General features: G+C 40.8%; 2 protein-coding genes across 3 annotated transcripts; one reads left to right on the plus strand and one right to left on the minus strand.

The window, feature by feature from the left end:
* The first annotated feature begins 271 nt into the window (after positions 1 to 271).
* Positions 272 to 3,787, plus strand: GPX2 (glutathione peroxidase 2). Its single transcript, XM_055436389.2, has 2 exons — positions 272 to 648; positions 3,119 to 3,787. The coding sequence occupies exons 1-2, from the start codon at positions 427 to 429 to the stop codon at positions 3,467 to 3,469; spliced, it is 573 nt and encodes a 190-aa protein (XP_055292364.1). The 5' UTR covers positions 272 to 426; the 3' UTR covers positions 3,470 to 3,787.
* A 3,101-nt stretch (positions 3,788 to 6,888) lies between these two features.
* Positions 6,889 to 24,240, minus strand: CHURC1 (churchill domain containing 1). 2 transcript variants are annotated; one of them, XM_055436394.2, is made up of 4 exons: positions 24,082 to 24,240; positions 16,514 to 16,649; positions 14,736 to 14,806; positions 6,889 to 9,308 (listed from the first exon to the last, which is right to left on the minus strand). In XM_055436394.2, exons 1-4 carry the CDS (start codon positions 24,199 to 24,201, stop codon positions 9,216 to 9,218), a joined length of 420 nt encoding a protein of 139 aa, XP_055292369.1. In that variant the 5' UTR covers positions 24,202 to 24,240; the 3' UTR covers positions 6,889 to 9,215. The 2 variants fall into 2 exon arrangements, with proteins under 2 accessions (XP_055292369.1, XP_055292368.1); XM_055436393.2 differs by having other exon boundaries at positions 14,736 to 14,809; positions 24,082 to 24,236.
* Between the last annotated feature and the right edge of the window lie 493 nt (positions 24,241 to 24,733).

Here is a 24,733-nt window from a genome sequence, read left to right on the forward strand (position 1 = left end):
AATCGCACAGTTCACAGCTTGGCACTCAGCAAGCACACAATAAATGTCTGTGCCAAGTGAAAACCACTTGCTGGGGCAAACAGTCTTGCTTCCCTCCCTCCCTTTTTTCCTCCTCTCCGACCTCTGGGGCTCTGGTTTCCTGCAAGCAGTGAATTATTGATGTCTACTCAGAGATACCACATTGGCCCTTCCCAGGTTGCCAGCGGGGTGGGGCAGGGAGGTGGCTTTGTTCAGAGTCTGTAAATGGGAGGAGCAAGTTTCTTGTTCAAACAGCACTTACAGGTAGGCGACTATTTTTGCTAAGTCATCCTGGGGATGCTCAAAGCCCCACTGTGAGTTCCTTCCTGGCTCCTCCTTCCTCCCCACCCCTTTAATCGACCCTTACGTGGGCTCACGAGGCTCTGCCACTCACTCTGCACGTCCATCATGGCTTACATTGCCAAGTCCTTCTACGACCTCAGTGCTATCAGCCTGGATGGGGAGAAGGTAGATTTCAATACATTCCGAGGCAGGGCAGTGCTGATTGAGAACGTGGCCTCGCTTTGAGGCACAACCACCCGGGACTTCACCCAACTCAACGAGCTGCAATGCCGCTTCCCCAGGCGCCTGGTGGTTCTTGGCTTCCCTTGCAATCAATTTGGACATCAGGTGAGAGGTCCCTGGAGTTGGACTGCTATAGCTCTAGGGGACTAAGGAGAGGGGGAAAACGACTGTGTGCTGGAGTGTCTGGAACTATGGGGTATGTTTTGTTAAGCTAGGTCTACGGGTGCAGGTGAGTACCAGGGGGGAGTCAGTGTGAGTCTGTCTGTGATAGCGCACCAAAGATGTGGATTGTCATGGTTTCTTGTCTTCCCACTACACTCCCTAAGGGTTGGTACCAGGTCTGGTTTTCTCTGCATTGTGTCCTCGGTGCCTAGGGTATAGAAGACACTCATTAAATATTTGTTGAATGAATGACTAGAGGAAACAGAAGATAAAGAATCAAATTAGGATTGAACTGACTCAGGAGACCGTTGTTCTCACTAGACTTGGTTCTGCTATTTAATGGGTCAGTGCCCACTCAATTTTTCTGTTTTGGTTTCCGCATCCATAAACTAGGGATAATACCACTTGTCTCATATAGGAGGGCTTCCCTGGTGTCTTGGCTGTAAAGAATCTGCTTGCAGTGTAGGAGACAAGGATTCGATCCCTAGGTCTGGAAGACCCCCTGGAAAAGGAAATGGCAACTCATTCCAGTATTATTGCCTGGGAAATCCCATGGACAGAGGAGCCTGGTGGGCTACAGTCCATGGGGTCAGAAGAGCTGGGCACTAAGGATTATTGTGAGGTTGATAGTGTAAGAGCTACAAAAGTAACTTGGAAAATATAAAGTAATATGAAAAAGCAAGCAACTTTATTATTTAGATTGAAAGGTTTTGCTTGTTTGTTTGGAACCAGCCAAGTGGAGAGTGAATGCGGGGGAAGGCAAAAGGTCTGTAAAGCGCATGTTTCTCCTCTGGGCACCATATGCTCCTCAGTGTCCCTGATTAATGGGTCTTTAGTCCACACACCTCAAGTTATCTTTCAGGGATTCTTCTGTTTTCACTTAGGATTTCAATAGCACAAGCAGGCAGAATGTCCCTAAGTGAACCCTCCAATTATAATCCCTTTGGTTCAATTCACAGAGGCCTGAAGGCAAGGAAGAGATTGGCAGAGATACAGGCAGGAAGGCTGAAATGTCATTGGTTGTGACAAACCTTAGCCCAAACCATGAGTGCTCTCACTGTACCTTCCTTGTCTCAATTCCGTTTCCAGGCTTGGCCAGGACAAGAGAGATAGAAAAGGCAAAACCTCTTCAGAGGTGCCTCCAGCCATCACTTCAGGTCAGCCAGTTGCTGGAGGGAATTCATAAGGTACCAGTAGCCAGCCAGCCATGTGCATTAGGAGATAAGACTTTAATAGCCATCAACTCTGGGCTCAAGATGTCATGATGGCCTGGAACTGACTGTACTAATCGGTTCTAGTAGGTCAGAGGCAGGAACTTTTTCCCAGGCAGAGATACCTGACTCTCAGACTTGGGGGTGGGGGTGGAAAATAAGGGTTTCCATGGGCCTTTGAGGGCTTTCAGGGGTGGAGAATACTAAGCAGGGATAAGACAGGGCTGGCAGCAGGGAGGGAAGACAGGTAATAGGTTGAGAGCTAAAGCATTCGAGCTGAGGGCGAGGTCTAAGTGGAAGCAACCATAATTACACATGCACAACTTTTGGCCCTCTTGCACTTATTTCCTTAACTTCCCCTTCCCCTGGCCTATTCCAGAAGCCTAAACCCTTTATCCTATTTAATTCATGCCTCGTGGCCATGAAGTAATTTCATATACAGGACATTCATTGGTGGTGCTAACCTATTTTGTCTTTATATGGCACCTGAAAGCTAGTCTTCCTTGGATGGGGTTTTCCTTCATCAAAGTTTTCTCCTACTTGTACTTCAGATTTAGGACGAGGCAAGATGAAAGGAAGAAGCTATAAATCCCATTCTTCTAGACCTCAATTTCACCTTTAGTTTGAGGAGTTGAGTAGGGCAGAGGCCAAGGCTATATTCAACACTCACAGGTAATTAGAAGAGAGGCGAAATCAGGGCAGAAGGGAAGGGAAGGTGGTGGGAGGCATGTGTGTGTGTGTGCATGCGGATGTGTGTATGTGCAGGCTGTGTGTATGTGTGTGTGTGCGTGCAGCTACATAAGTGGAAGAAGGGTTCTAGGCAGTGTGACCTGAGCCTCCTTTCCCTTTCTTTCTACTTCCCTGAGCTGAAGGTTCCTTGAAGATTCAGACAAACCCTAAGAACTGCTAAGGGTAGATCGGAGAGAGAAGCAACAGCTCAAAAGCGCTAAATCTTCATTCAGTACAAGAACAGCCAAACTAGGATCTTGGAGAACTTACAGAAATGACAGCAAACCATCAGGACGATAGCTCTGAGAGGGAAAACTCTGAGTCAAGAGTAGGGCAAAACGAATGAAGAAGTTCTGGAAGGGGGAAGACACCTAGAAAGAATGACCCTGGGGAGTACAGAAGAGTGAAAGGCTTTGTAGATCCTCCATCTTCCCCGTGCCTTTTCCAAGCTCTTTGTCTCTTTGCTCCCCCAGGAGAACTGTCAGAATGAAGAGATCTTGAACAGCCTCAAGTATGTCCGCCCTGGGGGTGGATTCCAGCCCACCTTCACCATTGTCCAGAAGTGTGATGTGAATGGTCAGAATGAGCATCCTGTCTTCGCCTACCTGAAGGATAAGCTCCCCTACCCTTATGACGACCCGTTTTCCCTCATGACCGATCCCAAGTTTATCATTTGGAGCCCCGTGCGCCGCTCAGATGTGTCCTGGAACTTTGAGAAGTTCCTCATTGGGCCGGAAGGGGAGCCTTTCCGCCGCTACAGCCGCACCTTCCAAACCATCAACATCGAGCCTGACATCAAGCGCCTCCTCAAAGTTGCCATATAGACACTAGCAGGTCTCTTTCCTCCTGCCCCGAGTGTCTTTCCTGAGCATTCACTGTGCCCTCAGAAGACTGCTGGGCCCAGGCTTTCCCTTCAGATCAGTCCCCTTCACTGAAGAGCCTTGCCTTTCTGGTCTGCCTGTTTCCTTCCCCTCCCCGCAAACTTCCGGTTGGTGATTCAACCTGAGGCTCCAAGACGTGGGTGGGCTCTGTGCCTTCACAGAATGATGGCACCTTCCTAAATCTGTATGGGCGGTGTCCGAGAAGAGTGAAGGCCTGGAGCCAGCCTGTGGGCTGAGCCCAATAAAGGGTGGGTGTGGAAAGAGCCAGACTCTGTGTGTCTTCTTCCTTGACCAAGTGGGGAGGGGCAGTGGGACTGCAGGTAGAACTGAGGTTGGGCAGCACACGAAAGCTGAGGAGAGGGAGCCTCTGATCAAAGGGACATCCCAATTCCCGTCTGGAAAGCAAGCTCTGGTCAAGGTCTACAGTGGCAGGTGGAGTTTTGGGAAATGTGAATTGTCTTATTACTTTGTGGCTCTTCTTCAGGACTGGGGAAAGAAGGTGATAATGAGAAGCAAGGGGAAGTGGCAGAAGCACTGGGAAGCTGGTCAGAGGATTCCAGTTAGGAAGACATCAGTTTCTCTGTGGGAACTGGGCTGACTAAACGTTATCTGCACCTGAAGAAGGTGAATTAGGTCCACTTACTGACAGCAAGGGTGTGGAGGGCAGTTACAGGAACAGAGCACTTCACCCATCTCCTGATCACCTTGTGGAGTAATGTTTGTTTTGGATCCATTGTTATGTGGACCCTCCCTCCTTTTTAAAGTTTACTCCACCCTTGTCGTTCTCACACTCCCACGTTCCCCAAAGGGGCAAGTTTAGGCGTGAACGGTTGGTTTCTCTTCCTTTCCTGTGAGGGTAGGGATGGGAGAGAGCCTCCCTTCAGACAGTCAGACTGTTTATAACCCGCTGACTTGATAGCTGTTGTCTGTGAGAACAGAGTTCCGCCGAATGGCCTGGAAGGACGGTGCCCTAGATCCCTCACCGAGTGCAGGCGTTAAAGGCACCGAGGCCAGGCTCTGTCACACTCTCGAAAAGACGAGTCACTGACCCCCACTTTGTCCCACAAACCTCTCCCTGGAAACCTCATTTTGTCTTTCCTTCTTCGATCACTATATGGAATATTTTACTTCTCAGGGACAGTTCTCCCAGCTGGACACATCAGTTTGAGAACCCCATGCGGAGGGGACAATGCCTTTTCTAGGATGTTCCCCATAACTTTTCCAAGCACTCACATCATCTGAAAAGTAAATGTGGGATAGAGGTTAAGGATCCCCACTGTCTGACCTTCTACTAAAGCTATGTCATCGACAGTGCTTTATTTCAAAACGGTAACCTGAGTGGTACAGTGGGAATCCCCTGGCGTGTTTCTGAAGGCCTCCTGCTAAATTAAGGTCACCCTTAACTTGACTCTTGAGAACTCAAGCCTTTTAAGATTTCTACTGTCAGAGACAACAGCTAGGGTATGGGTTCTATTTTTTTCGTAGGGGGCAAGATTAAGCACTGATTCTAGAGTAAATACTGCTTCCCTGAAGAAACAAAATGGGACTTCATGTGGAATGCTGGCATGATTTGTTCATCATCTTCACAGTGCCATTGCCTGCTGTGATGTCCAACAGCAGAGTCAGCTTTTCTGGGTGCGGACACTATGCCATAGGCAACTGGGGACCTCATATGCCAGAACAATGTCTTGGGTCTTCCCCAGGAGGCTCAAGTTGAGAGAATTATTTAGAGTCCCAAAGGAATATGAATTACACTATAAGTGATTTTGCAGAGAGAGTCAGAATGGGCCATGATGCTAGAAGAGGGCTACTCACTTGGGCAGGGAAATGTTGTTTGCTTCAGAAATGAGGAATTATTTCCTTTCCTTTATTCCTCATCTTGTTTGTCTCCTTTACATCCTCAGAATTATCAGTTTATTGTTATAAACAGCCATGGCAAACTTTAATATAATCACCCACTTTCCTAGATCAACATGATGCTTTAATCAAATTTCCCCAGGGGCACTCAGGAAGCAAGAAGTCCTATAAACAGGCTTTCCCAGAAGTGCTGCAATAATGCTACTTTAGAGGAGGGACAGAGAGAATCATTCCTCTAGGGCTCTTACAAAAAATACAGTTTAGAATAAGTGATTTTAGGGGCCCAGATACATAGACTGAAATTGATGGCTATTTCCATGACTATGTTCCTGTAACTAAATACGCCTCAGTTTAAGATTAAGAAAGTCCAAGCCGAACGTTTACAGATGATTTCAAATCTAGTGATTTCTTATAATCAGCATCACAACCGTCATCCAAATTACCATATACCATACCCCCACACTGCGCTAAGTACTTTCTATACCCTAGGTTACTTAATCCTCATACTGATCCTGAGGAATATTTATCTCTATTTAAAGAGCACGTAATTGAGATAGAAACTTTTCAAGGACAAAGGTCTAGTGAGGGGCAGGGTTGAAAGTTAAACCCAGGTCAGTCTGACTCCAAAGCTTCTACAATTAACCATGACACAACAGTGCTTTCTTCTATCTCAGAGTTCCTGCATTAAGACCCCTGACAGCTGCCTGTACACAGCACGGTACGACCTAATGATGTTTTCACTTAACACTAGATCATGATTTTAAAACTGTGAAGGAGGCATGATTGTGTCTACTTTTACACTGAAGAAATCAAGGTACAGAGAGAATGACTTGCCCAATGTCCCACAATGAGCAGGTGGCAGAGTGAATTTCAAACCCAGGTCTCTTGAATTCCCTTCTACCCAACCACAGCATATCTCACAAGAGAGACTTGTACTATATAGTCAAGAAAACATACATTTTAAAACTGACAGTCTCAAATTCAGTCAAGTTTAACTTAGCTTTGCTTGCAAAACAGAAGAATGAAACTGAAAAGGATTCTTGTTACATTGAAATAAAGAACAGTGAATGTATACTTCTGAGTGATGACTTACAAGCTAATAAACCATATCTGACTCTGTCTAGACTATATCACATGTCAATTAATTAGTATTTGGAGAACTCAAGACCATTTGAGTAAGATACAGCAAATTAAAACTATAGCAAACATGCTGAGCTTTGAGTTTCAAGAGCCTCACTAGGTCAACCCCAACCTGTACATCATGAAGCAGGGAAAGAAAGCATGAGATGCCAGCACAAGTTCATGTTTCCCACTACACTCCCACTAAGGTCCTTTCTTCTCCTTCTTACATTTCAGAGAAGGAAATAAAGAAGACAAATGCTTTTGCCTGGTTCCCCTCTACTTAAACAGAGAAATATAGAAGTAGTAGAACTGTGTTTAAGAGGTCTTTATTCTATTAGATCCACAAAAAAAATGCTAGAAGATATATAAGGAAGATCGCCAAACACAGTACAATGCTGGTTTAATAATAATGAAATATATAGGTAGGATCTTATGTTTAAATTTTTTATAATATATTGTCCAAAAACAGATAATCATAGAGATGAGGCTATCAGGAAGGGCATATAAATTCATACTCTTGAACTCCAAAAGACCTAAGTTGGAAGTAATAGCAAACTCCAAGAAGGGACAATTCAGAAACTGTAATGTGGGCTTAGTGCTGCTATTTAAAGTAATGAAACATTTTCTCTGCTTTCTGGATTCAATTCACCAAATGATTTCCTCAGCAGGTCAGATATAGATTTGCAGAAAGTGGAAAACATTTTCCAGGAATAAAACAACTGATCCCTAAGGAACAGCTGCGTTAACTTTGAATAATAAATCTTAGTCTGACATGCCTAGATTCCTCAGAGTGCTGTCACTGATATTCCCGACCTCTTCCTAACCTTGCCAGACTCTCACACTCACACTTCACTATGACTGCGAGAGCATCACTGTACTACATGACCTGACTCAGTTGCTTAACTTCTTTTTGCCTTAGTTTATCTGGGTCTAAAACTGGGGTAACAATAGTACCTACCCTCATGGAATGGTTAATGAGGATGAAACAAGTGCTTAAATGGCCTTGGCACATAGTAAGTATTCAGTAAACCTTGGCTATTATCATTATTCCTGTTACTTAACAAAGCTTTTCCTTGATATCAACAACTTGGCTCACTCCGTTCAGAGGGTCTGAGATATGAACAAGAAACAATTCTGCTTTAATGCCTGACCCTTACGTTTTGATTTCAGAATGAGAACTAACTAAAACAATCTCATCCTATTTAGTACTTTATATGCCTTCAAAAGCATTTTACATTTAGATGATTTCTGGATCTTCTAACAATACCTTGAAGTATGGTATCAATTTATATTACACCAATTCTATAGAAAGGGGACAATAAAGTCTAGTATGACGCTTTGCTTAATGGTTTTACTGCTACCAAATGGCAGAGGCCTAAATGCCAGGTTTTATGACACCCAAGCCAGTGTTCTTTCAACTATGCAAGGTAAGATCTCTTTGAAGCAACTGAAACCTTTCTACTTTATTAACTAAAGTCTGTACTTTATTCAGATTTCCCTAGTTTTACCAAATGTCCTTTTTCTGGTACAGGATCTCATTCAGGATACCAGATTACATTTAATAGTCATGTGTCTTTAGGCTCTTTTTGGCTGTGAGAGCTCCTCAGATTTCCTTTCTTTGATGACCTTGACAGTTTTGAGGAGTACTGGTCAGGTATTTTCCTCAATTGGGATTGCTCTCTCAACTGGGATTTGTCTGAAGTTTTTCTCAGATTAGACTGAAGTTTTGGGTTTTGGGGAGGAAGACTCCAAAGGTAACATGTCATTCTTATCACATATCAAGGGTAATGCTATCAACATGGCTTATCATCAGTGATGTTAATCTTGATCACCAGGCTAGTGTCTATCAGATCTCTCGTTGAAATAAAAGTTAGATTACTTTTCCTCCTTTCCATTCTCTACTCTTTGGAAGGAAGTCATGCAAACCCATAGTTAAGAAGTAAGGAGTATCTACATACATTATCTGAAATTTTCCTATGTGGGGGACTTAACTATTCTCTCCAATGTATGTATTTATTCAGTCATTCATGTAGGGACTCATGAATATTTATAGTTTGGGTTATAATCCAATACTACTTTATTTTGTTGCTCAGATTGTTCCAGCCTTGGTCACTGGGAGGTTCTTTGGGGGTTTCTCCTGTCCCTTTGAAATACTCCCAATCATTGTGATTTCCCTTCGAGTACTTCCTTTTTTTGTGGCTCAAAATACTCCCAAGCTCATCTTGTATATTTACTGCCCTAGTCCTAGACTCAGTCATTTTTCCAAGGAGTCCTAGATTCCTTTTGTTGGAACCAAGATCTGGGCACTAGATGTGCTTTCCTAGTTATTTTCCATCCTAGTTATTTTTCAGCCACATAACAGCTAACAAAGATGCCTCATTCTGGCTGCACTGATATGCACTGGGAACTTTAGCAGAAGAGCTCAGCAATCTCCTAAATTACTTTTTTTGTGTGGGGGCAGTGGGGCCTGCACTACACAGCTTGTGGGGTCTTAGTTTCCCAGCCAGGGACTGAACCCTGGCCACAGCAGTGAAAGTGCCAAGTCCTAACAACTGGACTGCCAGGGAACTCTTTTTCTTTCAACAACAGGTGAGTCTAAGCAGCAAAAAATAATATGCAAATAATTTCCATTATAAACTAAGACAAATCATCAGGCTTGCTGTATTGTAAACCAACACAACAGTGTTATTACAGAACTGCAGAAGGATCCTTAGAATAACAGAGTCATTTGTCGGGGGTCATCCGGGAGAATACTGACAGTATCTTCGGCTTTACCACATAACAGACACAGCATGGTATATTCCTGGAACAAGAGAAAATGCACAGTTACCTTGAGGAACCAGCAGAAACAGCCTTCATAACTTTCTCTGGTAAACCTGTCCTCTGTAAATTGTCATGGATAGACTATCTGTACAGTAGATCAATCTCTTCAACTTTCTTCCTATAAGTGAAGTCTTAGGTTTAGTCTATGTATCCCACATTTTGTTTATACAAATTGAACACATGCTGATGCTCTATGCTCTATTTACTATGTATACAAGAATGTCACCTTGGAAAGGCATGGCTATTTCCTGGATTTAGAAAACACATATACTGGGCTTACTTAGTGCTGCTATTTAAAGTAATGAAACAATTTGAGTGTGTGCCCCCAAGGACAAATTTCTGTTCTCAGAGCTGTTTCTTTCTAAGATATTCAACAGTAATATGCAACAGAAACGATTTTTAAAACAACAAAAAAGGGGAAAAAATTTCCAAACCCAAAAGGCTACTTTTATCTACTCCAGAAAAAATAAACAAGTATGTTAAATCCACTAGTATCTCATGTCTCATATTTAGATAGCTAGTTTTCTAGAATTTGATCTTTTTAAGGCGTTTTATGTTTCCTGGGCTTAACAAATGTCCAGACTGGCGACAGAAGGTATTTTGTTTTAAGCAAAATTCTTAGGGCAAAGTTCTGTTTTTATAGCTGTTCCTTTCTAGAATTTGTAATATGGTCATAAACTATAGAAACATATTTCTTTCAAACCTTTTACTTAAAAATTTTTATCTTCTTTAGGAAAACAAGCATCTATATTAAGTCTATTAGTATTTCCACACCTGACATTGAGATTGCTGGCTGCCTGGAAATTGATCAGTCAAGGCAGTTTGAGTTTCATGGGTCTGAACAGTCAGAGGGTCACAGAGGTAAACAGTGACTACAGTACAAAGACTCAGAACCAGCAACTGCCTTACCATTTCTTGCCAGAGTTCAGTAGGAGGACTTAGTTATAGTAGTAGAAAGACTGTTTCTTAAAAGACCACATTTAATTTTAAAGTCTATTCCACACACACAGTAGAAATAGAGGCTAGAGCTCAGCAAACAAATACAAGTCTCATGAAGCAACGATAGTTAAAATCCACTCTCTCCAAGGTTTTTACTGCTTTCAAATTCTGCTTTCATTCACTAGACATTACTAGTAGAATGTCAATCTCTCACTGGAAAAGAAGAAGAAAAAAATAATAAAGCCAATATGGGAAAATGTGTGAAGCTATACAACTACTTGAATTTTCAACCAACCTACCCAATGACACGTTTTCATTAAATGCCTAAAGGCTCTGTAATATGCCGGGTACAATGGCAGACATGGGAAAAGGCGAGGACAAGGTCTGACCTTGCAAAATTTACAGTGCAACTTGACAGAAAGAAAAAACCTAACATATGGTATAATTTAGAAAAACTGTTAAATCAGTAAGACTGATTATACCTATAATCTTTAATTTATAGGCAGTCTGGAATCCAAATTTCATTGCAGGTCAATTATTTGGAATGCAGAAGCAGTTTCCCACAGAAGTAACATTACACAAAGCAGTTAGGTTCCCAGGGAAATCCAGGGAGTCTTTTAAATTTATACTGCACAAGTCCTATAGACTCTAACACAGAGAAGTGTTTCTGTGGGAAAATATGTCTAGAATTCTCACTTGGGATGCCAGGAACATATCTTCTCGTGCTGCCAGGAATATGGTGGGATCAGGACACTTTTCACCCAAATTGGCCAAGTTAGGAGAATCAGAATCCCCCCGAGTCATTCACAGAGATCTTCAAAGGCTCCACCTGGGCAAAGCCTGAGGGGAGTGATCTGGAAGAAATGGTAAATGGGTGGAATCCCCTTTGGGCAAGATCAGATCCTGTGTTTTACGCTGAGGGTCCCATGGGCCTCTTCCCTCTATTACTACCTGCTAATTCTGACCCTCAGTCCTCTCCTTTTTTGGTCCACAGACAAAGAAAAAGCAGTCTCAGTTTCCCTCTTATTTCCTGAGGCAAATATATAGCCCTTTTAATGGATGTTAGGGTGATATAAAAAATACAGGATGCCTGTAATCACTTACAACTTATTTTCCATTTAAACTCTGTACTTATGTCTCTACTTTCCCCTCGACACTTGCCATCAGAAAATCTTATTTTAACAATACTGTTAAAAATGGATCTGTTTAAAAACAGAATCTTTATCTTTTAGAGCTTCATATTGAAATATTTACAGAAGTAGTAAATGTTTGGGATTTGCTTCAAAGTAATCCCGAGAGGTGCAAATAAAAGAAACTGAAGCTGAGAACTGAAGATTAATACACTATTCTGCCTTTTTCTCTTTTGACCATACCCCGTGGCATGCAGAACTTCCCTGACCCGGGAGTGTACCTGAGGCCCCTGCAGTGGAAGCACGGAGTCTTAACCACAGGACCCAAGTCCTAGTCTGCCTACTTCAGATTTAAATTTCTCATAAGACATTTCAAACAAAGCAAAATATTACGGTGGGAATCCCACCCTGAACCTGAAATGCTATTGGAATAAGATGGGGACTGCAGTGGGGGAGGTTGAGGAAAGTAAGTCACAGCAGCTGAGAATGAAGAGTCCTTGGGGTCATCAGGCTGAGATGGAAGTTACCAAATGGCTAGTCACGAATCAGGGGCTGCAATAGATACAAGAAGAGTTCCAAAAAAGGCTGGATTACTAAGAAGCAGAAGGAGACACAATTTAAGTACAGCTTAAAAGAGGTAAGATTTAGTTAGCTTGAACATAGTGAAAGGGACAAGTTAAGTAAAGGAAACAGCATGAATACCGACAGTGATATGGAACCGGGCAAGTACATCGCATGAGTAGCAGAGGAGTGTCAGGACGGTGTGTTTCCAGAAGATTAATTTGAGGGCAGTGTGCACGACTACAGTGTGGAGACTGCTGCAGTATTTTAGGTTTGAGCGGTATGGTCCTTCACATGAAGCGTGACAGTGGAGCCAAACAAAAGAGAGAGAAACAAAGAGAGAAAGGAGGGCAGAGGGAACATTAGGGTTAGAGAAGGAGATCCCTATAGTTTCATCAGAGACTGAGTACATGTGTGCTCAGTATCTGAGAGAGTAAAGAGAAGGTTCCTAGACCAGAGACCAAAGCTCAGGAGAAAAGATGTTAGGGAGAAATAGGAAAGGAAACCACAGAGAAAGAAAGGGAACTGTCAAAATGATTTAAAAAGAAAGAAAAAAATCTAGCACTATGGACCCCAGAGGATAAAATGCTCCAAAAAGACAATGGTTAACAAAACTAGATCCAGAAAGCTGTTAAGAGAGATGAGAAGGCAAGGTCACAGGATTTGGCTACATTATAGGGAATCTATGAGAGAACAGTTTCAGTAAAGTAAAAATGAAATTTGAAAGTAAAGCAAAATTTGAAATTCGAAAGTAAAGTGAAAACCAATTTGGAGATTGTTAGGAGGAAAAAAGGGAAATAAGGAAAATAGGGTAAAGAGCTATTCAAGTAAAGAAGCAAAAGGAAGGAGAGAGATGATCAGAGGATGAATCAAAGAAGTAGCTGAGTGAAACAAAAGGATTTTAATTTACTTTTAACAAATAGAGAAGAACTAAATATATTTAATGTAAAAATCCTTTAAATCTCATCGAGAAAAAGCTAGGAGGAGAGAAGGTAACATGAAGTTCCTGAGGAAATGCATTGTACGGATAACAGAGAGGAGGAAATAAAAATTTCTACAACAGGAGGGAAGGAGGAGAGACTAAAGCTGGGACAATGCTATGAATGGTGTGCAAAAGGAGAGCAGTGAGAAATGAGAGAAAGGGAGGCTGCCAACCCAGTGAGAACCTTGGGATGGGAAGCTTGGACAGTATACTGGAGCTAAAGATAGCTATTCTGGAAAAGCCAAAGAGGTAGTCTGAAAGCACCATTTTAAGACAAATATGCTGATAGCAAAATAAAGAACACGGGGGTGGCAGGGAGTGGATGTTGGGAAAGAGAGGACTGGAGGTAGAGCCCAGTTTAAGAGTTTTTCCCAAGAGAATTCCACACTATCTAGGCATTGTGACTACAGCCATCTTCCTTTCCCTTCTTCCCACCCCAAAGTACTTCTGGGACAGCTTTGAAAATGGCTGTGCTCAGTCATAAAGGAAAATCTGCTAGGCTGTGGTCTCATGGTGGGGACAGACTATGGCTCAATTAGGGCATAAACAGGCAATCTCAAGATTCACTTAGGGACTCTAAAAACCTCACAGGAGCTTCAGGAACCACTGGAAAATAGCTATAAGCACACCTGTCCTCCCATGAATGGAGAGAGATGCTTCTTTGACATGTTCACTCCCCTATGTGGCCACTACTCATTCACTGAGATCTTGATTTTGCCCAAAGAGACACCTATCATATAAGAACCTTTGAGGCATAATTTTTGGATGCTGGGGAGATGTGGTCAGGATGTTATTTAGATGGACCACAAGATATTAGACCAGATTCTGACAGGTGACTAAGTGCCTTCTTCCACACTGAAGTAAAAATGAAAGTGGTTCTCTTGTACTATTTTATAAGATTCTACTGTAGAAGATTTTTTCCCTAATCATAGTAGTACCAAAAAAAAAAAATTCCCTTGACAGTAAAAAGCTCTTACCTGATGTTTATATCCTATGAACATGTAGTTCACAGGAAATAAGTAACTCAATCTGAAGCCTTGAAAGCGGAGGCAGTGAGGGACGGACACAGGTGAGTGTGTCCTTGGGCTTTCCAGTTTGTCCTTGGCTCTCCCCCACTGTCCAGCTTTTCTTCCTCACCGTTAGATCTGTGAATCTTCAGCAACTGCAGGCCTATAGCAGCCTGTAGGATTTTGCAGAATTCTTCACACGCTCTCACAGTTGTATAAGGACTAACGTTTTAATAGAGCCCTATCCTCTACCCTTTCAGTGGTTCAGCTTTTCTCCTCCAACCATGATACACCTATCGTGTTATTTTACTTATCAAATAATATTCAAATATCCTATCAAAATTGAGACCACAGAGTTGCTGACTACAGTCCTACAACAGAAACAAAGATAATCTCATTATCACGATTTCCATGCTCTACAAGAATGGTGGCAGTGGGCAGACCAACACTGAAAGCCAACAATCATGCAATCAAATAACTGGGTAGAGAAAAAAGAGGCACAATGGTAACCTTTCAAGAAGCCGTAAGGTGCTCTTCTTCATAAGCAAAAATGACAGGACAGAGACATCATCTGTAAGGCATGCATTTTGCTTTGTGACTCTTGTGAAGACAGGTTTGAACAGATCCACCCACATCTAAAGTGTCTGTCTCAACTTATACAAGTGGAAGAGACGGACTGTCTCTAACATCTGCGAGCACTTCATTTACAGAGATTATACCTAGATTTCTCAAGTATACTCTTCTTATCCTCCTTCCCCTCAATAACACACTCACATATATACATTTACCTGAAATTCATCCATGATACTGAACGTATACTCATGCCTGGCTATTACGTGATGACAATTCTTACAAAGATCTGCTGAAACAGAGAGAGACTTAAATAATTAAATCTTAGATGGTGTCTGAAGACAGTAAAATTTCTATTCTTAGCATGGTATTGCTTTAAAAGAGTCTTAACTCTGTCAAATTTAACACAAAGGAAACCCACTGTAATGTCCCCTTTGATAAAAAAAAAATAGACTCTATTACACAGCAACACTACATAATTAAGGGCCTGAACTCAGAGACTTAATGTGCAATTCCCACTGGAAGCTAAGGTAATCAATGAACAGATATGTGTATTTTTTAAACCAGCTGGAGCTACCTAATTATATAGGAGCTTTTATTCTCAGGAATGATAGAAACAGTGCTACTACCCAAACATAAACAAAAAGCTAACACAAGACATTAAAGTGAATTTAACAGTAACAAGAGTCTAGTAAAAACAATATTATAATAACTATGATACATTGAGTGCTTACTGTGTGCCAGATTCTGTTTTAAACACTTTTTATCTGTATATTCACTTAATCTTCTCAAAAACCCAACAAGGTAGATACTATTCTTATCACCTTTGTGAGGTGAAGTGAAGTTAAAAGTCGCTCAGTCATGTCCGACTCTTTGCGACCCCATGGACTATACATGGAATTCTCCAGGCCAGAATACTGAAGTGGGTGGCCATTCCCTTTTCCAGGGGATCTTCCCAACCCAGGGATCGGGTCTCCCACATTGCAGGCAGATTCCCTACCAGCTGAGCCACCAGGGAAGCCCTTTGTAAGGATAAGGAAAGAAAAGCACACTGTGTTTAAGTAACTAGGAAGAGCATGCCTGGTTAGGAAGTGTTGGAACCAGAATTCAAACCCAAACTTTCTCACTCCAGAGACCTTGCTTTTGACCACTGTCCTCTATCTAGAAAAATAAAAATATGCTAAAAGAAAGAAGATTCTTCTAATGTAGAACATTCTTCTATTTTCTGACTCTATTCTAAAGGCTTAGTGTCTTTTACACCCTTCTATAAAAATATCATTATTTACACATTTATTTCATATAGTCAGAACATACCAAAAATCAGGAGACAATCAAAAAGAAAATGTGAATAGTTAAAACAACTGCCACAATATCTGAATACTAAAGTGCACATGTACGTAAATTTACTCAGATATTCTTAGTGCCAACCTCAGAACTGATTTTTTATTATACATATTTATTTCATTTCCCAGTATCAAGGATGAGGAACAGCACATGAAGATGGCATCCATCCTTACAGCAGCAAAAGAAATGATAGACTGACAGTAACAAAAGAGACAAAAGATATAAAAGCAGAAATAAGACTTAAAAAAGCAGTTTCTCAGAGCTATCTAGTATAAGGACAAACAGCCCTAAACACTTAAGAGCTGCTGAAGCATATCATTGCATTATACTATAGTAGAAGGTGAAAATTCACATGGATGACCCTAAGTTTAAAAAAAAGTCCCTATATTTTGTTTCAGAAGACATAGTCTTTAAAGATAAACAAAAGAAAACTGGTGCCTACATCATAAGCTTCAGCTATCTGCAAGTCATTTATGTGGAATATATGATGTTGCCAGATACATGAGATGTTACCTATATTCTCCTCTTAAAAAACTAGTGATTATGTGTTGCAATGATAGTAATATAGACCTCATAATACTTTGCACATCCTAGTTCCCAAAAGATGACATCTTACTAACAGACTTAGATGTTAAAAAAAGAGTCTACTTACGATCATACGTAACTATTTCTTCTCCGTCTTCCTCTTTCAAAGATTTGTTTGTGATCAGCATAAAATCTCGCTTACTGCACACTGCACAGCCTGTAAAGTTCAGCAAGAAAGATCCATTTTCCAGGCAGATGTTACCCTAAAATAAGAAAAATAGGGATTTAATTTTTTTGGGGGGGGAAGATTTAATTTTATTTTGAAATCCTTGGAGAAAAATGATTAATAGACAAAGTCTCTAAAGGCAAAACATGACCAAAATTTATTTGCTTGAAGTTTATGCCAAGTAATTTTTTAAATTACTAGCTTTCCTCTAGAAGTATTATTCATAGTAAATAAACCTGAGGCAGTGTTAAGAGCTGTAAGTCTCTGAAGTCTGCAACTGTGTTTAAGAGAAGACTAAACACAACTGGATATTTAGAAACTACTTAATGAAGTCTTAACATAACATATGAAAAGGAAAAGTTAGAAAATCTAATAGCCAACATCACTAAATGAGGTATCATAAAACTAGAATGAAAATTTAATCAAAATGGAAACTCTGAGCCAATAATAAAAATGATCTTATGCAATGTGATGCTCAGTTGACTGTTGAGCAAGCATTTTCTCAAGACTTAAAAACATCAGAAAATAAAGAGAAATAAACTTTCAGCTCTTATAGATATCAGTCCTTAGGATATGTGTGATTCAGGCAGAGAAGGTAATTTCTGCAATTCATCAGACTGACACCATGATATTTAAGAGAAAGAAACTGTAACTAAGAAACTGTAAATAACATATGTTCCTGGCTCAAGTGAGGTCTTTGCTAAAGCCTTACTAGTAATTGTTCAGAACTTAATTAATTCATAAGCAACCTAGTTAACCTTATTTATTTTATATTGAAGTACAGTTGATTGTTAAATTGTTAGCTCCAGGTGTACAACAAAGTGATTCAGTTATACATACACATGTATCTATTGTTTTTTAAGTTCTTTTCCTAATTAGATGATTGTTGTTGCTGTTCAGTTACTAAGTCATGTTCCATTCTTTGTAACCCCATGAACTGCAGCATGCCAGGCTTCCTCTTCCTTCACAGTCTCCTGGAGTTTGCTTAAACTCATGACCATTAAGTCAGTGATGCCATCCAACCATCTCATCCTCTGTTGCCCACTTCTCCTCCTGCCCTCAATCTTTCCCAGCATCAGGGTCTTTTCCAATGAGTTGGCTCTTTGCAACAGGTGGCCAAAGTATTGGGCCTTTAGCTTCAGGATCAGTCCTTCCAATGAATATTCAGGGTTGATTTCCTTTAGGATTGACTGGTTTGATTTCCTGGCTGTCTAAGGGACTCTCAAGAGTTTTTTCCAGCACAATTCAAAAGCATCAATTCTTCAGTCCTCAGCCTTCTTTTACAGTCAAACTCTCACATCCATACATGACTACTGGAAAAACCCAGTTTTGACTATACACCCTTTGTTAGCAAAGTAATGTCTCTGCTTTTTAATATGTTGTCTGGGTTTGTCATAGCTTTTCTTCCAAGGAGCAAGCATCTTTTAATTTTGTTGCTGCAGTCACTGTCTACAGTTATTTTGGAGTCCAAGAAAATAAAATCTGCCTGTTTCCACTTTTTCCCCAACTATTTGCCATGAAGTAACAGGACCAAATGCCATGAACTTAGGTTTTTAAAGGTTAAGTTTTAAGCCAGTTTTTTCACTCTCTTCTTTCACCTTCATCAAGAGGCTCTTTAGTCCCTCTTCGCCTTCTACCAGAGTGGTATCATGTGCACACCTGAGGATGTTGATATTCTTCCTGGCGACCTTGATTCCAGCTTGTGACTCACCCAGCCTGGCATTTCACATGATGTACTCTGCATAAAAATTAAATAAGCAGGGTGACAATATACAGCTTTGACGCACTCGTTTCCCAACTGAGAACCAGTCCACTGCTCCATGTCCGGTTCTAACTATTGCTTCTTGACCTTCATACAGGTCTCTCAGGAGGCAGGTAAAGTGGTCTGGTATTCCCATCTCTTTAAGAATTTTCCACAGTTTGTTGTGATCTACACAGTCAAAGGCTTTAGTGTAGTCAATGAAATAGATGTTTAGTGTAGTCAATGAAACAGAAATTCCTTTGCTTTTTCTACAATCCAATAAAAGTTGGCAATTTGATCTCTGGTTCCTCTGCCTTTTCTAAATCCAGCTTATATATCTGGAAGTTCTTGGTTTATGTACTGTTGAAGCCTAGCTTGAAGGATTTTCAGCATTACCTTGCTAGCATGTGAAATGAGGGCAACTCTATGGTAGTCTGAACATTCTTTGGCATTGCCTTTCTGAGACTGTAATAAAAACTGACGTTTTCCAGTCCTGTGGCCAATGTTGAGTTTTCCAAATTTTCTGGCCTATCGAGTGCAGCCCTTTAACAGCATTATCTTTTAGGATTTTAAACAGCTCAGCTAGAATTAATAAACTTTGACAAAAAGCCTGTTGAGGTCTGAACTGGTACTGCCTTGAATCCAGAAAAGTTGACTGTCAAAGACTCCAAGAAACTAAGGAATTTTTAAAAAACTGTTAAGAGAATAAAGATCTAGATACCATGTTCAAATAAATTATTAACAGAACTCTGAGCAGAAGTGCACATATAAACACAGGCACTTTATACAATACAGTCTAACCTCTGTAATCTGACCATATAAGCAGGCCAAATGGAAACTCTAAATACTGAAGGAAGAGAAAAGATACCTATGTACATGTTGTGAGGTAAGGAAATAAATTCTTGAAACGGGAAAATGCAAGTAAAGTACCTAAGAAACTGATGGGGCTTTCTCTAAGGGCCCAGGTCATTTGAAAGTGAGGGTAACCTTCATCAGTGAGGCATAATTATTTTATTGGATGAAGCAAGATTATTAATGTATAAATTTGGGAAAGAAAATTAAAGAATACAGTATTCAGAGACGTTTGAGGTTTCACAGCAGGAGGAAAGAGAAGAATAAAATCTAAATCAACTCCGCAGTAGCAATAGTAAGCTGTAACAGTTTCAAGAAGACAGGAAAAAAGTCAAAAGTTAACAGTCTTTAGAAAATGTGATTCAGCCAAATCCTGGTTGAAGATCTGTAAAGGTATACAAGTACACAGGAAGAAATGGTTAAATACTATGATGATAATTAATATGAAAGTATATTATGATAAAATCTTACAAATTTGAGAAATCTGCAAATATATTGACAAGGATTGGGCCAGTTTGTTTCTTTCAAAAAACTATTATTTCAGATGGTATAACATCAGTATATATGTTCTGACAGGGAGCACTTAAAACTGGAAAATAAAGTTTTTAAAGAACCAAATTTTAATTTTGCTGATTTTCTCTATTTTCTATCTCCTATTTCATTCATTGCCACTCTAATCTATATCATTTCTTATGCTTGTTTTGGGTTCAGTCTGCTCTTGCTTTCTCACCGTCTTAAAGTGGAAAGTTAAGTTACTGATTCCAGATTGTTTTTAAAATATTTATTTATTTGGCTGCTCCAGGTCTTAGTGGTGGCATGCAGAATCTAGTTCCCTGACCACGGTTCAAACCCAACACCCCTGCGCTGGGAGCGAGGAGTCTTAGCTGCTGGACCACCAGGACAGTCCCCTGTGTTTGTTTTTTTTTAATATAGACATTTTAAAATTCAGAACATCATTTTTAAAGCATCCATTTCCGTACAACTGTTTTATAAATTATATATCAGACTCAGCATTTAATTAAATATGGTTTGATGCTAAACAACAATTTTGGCTTCCCAGGTGGTGCAGTGGTAAAGAATCTGCCTGCCAATACAGGAGATGACATAAGTTTGAGCCCTGGGTCGGGGAAAATTCCCTGGAGTAAGCTAAGGCAACCCACTCCAGTATTCTTGCCTGGAGAAACCCATGGACAGAGGCGCCTAGCAGGCTATATACTCCACAGGGTCGCAAGGAGTCAGACATGACTAAGCAAACACGCACATGCACACAACAATCTGAGTACATGAACTTTCATAGTTTAATTTTAAAGTAAAGTATATAAAACATAATTTCTAATTTAAACATGTAACTAATTTACACTGATTACTTCCCTCTGATTAGTCTAAATTTATGCTCTATTTCTGTACTGCTGCTACATTTCTAAGAATGTTAAAGCCGAAACTTGAACTATATGAAGTATAGGTTTCATTTTTAGTTTGATATAGAAATGTTTTATTACAATTTTGTGCCTAATCAGTTATTTTAGAAAATGCAGTAGAGTTCTAGTTCTAACTGGATTGCTAAATGCTTTTCTAAATGAAAAAAAGTAATCTGGTGCATAGTTGAGTAAAAAAAGTTGCATTCAAAAAATTAGTATGGTTCATTTCCAATTTGATTCAAGTCTGAGTTTAAGTTCTTGGTGTAATATTACAAACAAGAGGGCCAGAGCTCTGTAAGAAATCTTCTAGGCTGTGAAAAACATTCACCACCAAAGTCCAGACATTTTAGGAAACCAAGTGAAATGAAAGTCCCTCAGTTGTGTCCAGCTCTTTGTGACTCCATGGACTATATAGTCCATGGAATTCTCCAGGCCAGAATACCAGAGTGGGTAGCTTTTCCCTTCTCTAGGGGATCTTCCCAACCCAGGAATCGAACCCAGGTCTCCTGCATTGCAGGAGGATTCTTTACCAGCTGAGCCACAAGGGAAGCCCAAAGATAGATAAATAAATATTTATTACCTACTCATTCTACATTTAGACCTATCTAACATGTTAATCCCAGTGAACTCCAGGAGTTGGTGATGGACAGGGAGGCCTGGTGTGCCGTGGTTCATGGGGTCGCAAAGAGTCGGACACGACTGAGCGACTGAACTGAACATGTTAATCCATTATTATTCTCTGCCAAATTTTTTGAATAAGTGGACTATACTTGCTACTACCACCTTAGCACCTTTTCCTTTGCTAGGTTCAAGCAGAATGGCTTCTGCTTTTACTATCCTTAAAAACATCTCATGACTTCAAAAAATCCCAGAGTTAGAGGGATCCCTAAGACTTCAAGACATCATTTCGCCTCTACTGAATGAAAGGAAGAGTTCAATTTCTCTAAGGTTATCCATTCCATTAAAAAAAAAAAATCTGTTAGAAAGTTCTTTATTCTGATATAAAGCCTATAGCCCACTAACATCCATCCACTAATTATTTCTGAATCTGCCTTCTGGAATTTCAAATAAAAGTCCAATCCTTCCTCATGACAGTTTTTAATCACTTTAGAACAGAATAAAAATCAGAGAAAACTGCTTCAGGCACTTTCCTGGTTATCCAATCACCTCAAAGCTTTACTTTTATTTTCACTTGCTAAATCAATTTAATCTTTGAAGCTTTTATTTCTTCCTATACTTTTATTTTCACTTTCTAAATTAATACCTGAAGCTCAGTTCTCGATACTGGTTGATTCTCTAACATTCTTTTCCTAAGTGAACAAACTCTTCCTGACTCCTTTATTTGGTTGACTCATCTGTCTCAGTCTCTTACCCAAACTGTCTTCCTATATTTTTACCCTATTCCTGGAGTGTTACAGTTTCAACCTCAGATGAAACATGATTGAAAAAAAAAAAGAAGCAATCTGATCATTTGCTCCCCCAATTTTGGTTCTCCTTCCCATATGTCTCAAACTTCTGTAATAGTTCCAAAGCTGCCTAGGTAGAAAACTCTTGAGATTATTAATGCTCTTCCCTTCTTCCCTCCTACATTAAATTGGTTTGGTCCTGTTAATTCTTTCTTTGATATGACGTCTTCATCATCTCATGCCTATATTATAGCTGCCATTTGGTTTCCCCAAATGCTCTGGAGGGCTGTCCTTTTACATTTTCCCCCATCCCATCATCTCAACATACAACCATATGATCCACTTTCCTATATAGCAGGTTTCAGAGTCATTTCCTTATTATTTTTTTTTTTTGGATGGCTGCCCAAAGCCTAAAGTGTATAGTCTAAACTTCAGTATAATTTTTGTCTTTTGATGAGCTCAACTCTTAAAAATCCAATCTTTTATATATATATATAAATAAATATATTTTTTCCTGGCCTCACCTCGGGGCATATGAGATCTTAGTTCCCGGACCAGGGATTGCACCTGTTTCCCCTTAAGTGGAAAGGAAGCAGGGAATTCCCCAATTTAATATATTATCCACAGCAAACATCTTCCTCATGGTGCTTATAATGTGCAGTTTTCAGTACTGGATTCACAAAAATCTCTCTTTAAACTAAAAAAAAAAAAGTATGAAATAAGACCACCATACAGAAAAGTATGTGAAATGTAAAGGTATGGCATAAGGCCTCTACCTATTAAATGCCTGTAGGACTGCAGTTGTGATAATCAAAAATATCTCCCGCTATTGTCAAATGTCCCTCAGTAGGCAAAACTGCTCCCAGTTGAGAGTCACTGCTCTATTCACTCATGGCGTTCCATTCTATGACCACACCACATTTTTCCAGGCTGGCAACCCACTCCAGTATTCTTGCCTGGAGAAGCCCATGGACAGAGGAGCTTGGCAGGCTACAGTTCACGGTGTCACAGAGTCGGACACGACTTGGCGGCTAAACCACCACCACCACAATGCTGTTGCGAACATTCTTATACCAGTCTCCAGGAACATGCATTTATTTCTCTAGAATTGGAACTGCCAGGTAATTCAAGATACTTAACTTTTTATTTTTTGTAATGCTAGACCTTTACTTTCAAAGAGGTTATACGATACGAGTGTTCATGATGTATTATAAAACACTCCCAAAAGACTATTACTCAAATTATTAGAGACAGAAGCAGCCTATATAAGAATCCTTGTTATTTCCCCCAGCCTTCAGTTCTTCCTTTCCTTTTCCACTCTAGTCACAACTATCCTTTAAGTCTCAAATGAACTCCACCTTTCTTTGGGGAGAACACCACTATTTCCTATTCCTCCCCCCTTCCTCTACACCTTAATAGCATTTAGGTACTAGTCAGTTTTTGCTAGCCACGTGACCCTGTAATGTTCAGTAACTATACTTTGAACGAAATGAGAGTAAACAAGCTTCGCAATTTCCGGAGCTTGAAAGGAACAGAGATTTAAAAGAAAGTTAACAGCAAGGAAACCATAATTCCAGTCTTGCCTCTCATACTAACTAGAATGTGAACTTTGGCAAGAGATTTCCCGCCTCCAGGCATTAAGTTCATCAGCAAAATTGGGTTAGAACAGATGACTTCAGAGGTCCTTTCTAGCACTCGAATTCGGGAGGAGCACTGAATGCCATCAAATCAAGGTCGAGGATAAGACCAGGGGTGGGGGCTTCCTCTGTTCTCGGCTGGGTTGGTGGTGGTGGTAGGGGTTTGTTTGTTTTCCCCTCCCCTAGAGCTCAAGAGAAATGAAGCGACGGCTGCTCCAGTTTCCAGGGTGGGGATCTGCAGGAAACGACGGCTGCAGGCCGGCCCCACAGTCAGGTGCCTAAATACAACTACCGGGTCACTGGATGGGGTGGAGCGGCTGAGTCAGCCCCACGCCAGATCTCCCAGGGGTACGAGAAGCCTCAGGGGCGGCCATGAGCCAAGGGAGCGGGCAGTTCTCGGCGCCCACTCGCTCACCCGGTTCGGATATTCCTTCTCCACACAGTCCACACACATCTCGACGCCGTTAACAGCGAAGATCCTTCGGTGCTTCCGGGAAGACGAAACCTCGCGAGAGTTCAAAAAAGGTCTCCGCATGCGCCCACAGTACTAGATCCTGGAGAATTCGGTCTCAGGAACCAATTCCAAGTCTCCGCCCCTTAGCAACTGTGGTTAGGGCAGGGTCTGGTCTCTCAGACGACAGCTGAGAGCCAAAAGGACTTAGGAAACCTTCCTAACGGAGCGGAAGGGACCATGGACCTTGTGGCGGGAAGGGGAAAGGGATCTTGGACCAAGCAAAATTCTAATAGGTGCCTTTCTGAGGCTAGACTGACAGAAAGGCAAGTCACAATACTCACGAGAGGGAATTGTTTCTCACTTCCTCGACTTACTCCGTATACATAAAGCTGAAATTATAATTTGGATACATTTTTATACCATTTCTTAGGGCAGTGAGAGTGATAGGTCAGGTCTTGGCAGGTGAATAAGCAATAAATGAACTGTTTGGGAAGAACCACTTATATATAGCTCTGCTGCTGCTGCTGCTAAGTCACTTCAGTCGTGTCCGACCCTTAGCGACCCCACGGACTGCAGCCTACCAGGCTCCTCCATCTATGGGATTTTCTAGGCA

This window comes from Moschus berezovskii, chromosome 9 (assembly GCF_049115385.1).
Source record: "Moschus berezovskii isolate FMDL1 chromosome 9, NW_MosBer_1.0, whole genome shotgun sequence".
Taxonomy (NCBI): domain Eukaryota; kingdom Metazoa; phylum Chordata; class Mammalia; order Artiodactyla; family Moschidae; genus Moschus; species Moschus berezovskii.

Excerpts from the sequence above, each read along its gene's own strand:
- CHURC1 (XM_055436393.2), bottom strand. The coding sequence starts at position 24,201 with ATGCGGAGACCTTTTTTGAACTCTCGCGAGGTTTCGTCTTCCCGGAAG. Across the intron at positions 16,650-24,081 it reads AGAAGGAATATCCGAACCGG|GGTAACATCTGCCTGGAAAA; the intron begins GTGAGCGAGTGG and ends TTCTTATTTTAG. Across the intron at positions 14,810-16,513 it reads AGAAATAGTTACGTATGATC|CAGATCTTTGTAAGAATTGT; the intron begins GTAAGTAGACTC and ends TCTCTGTTTCAG.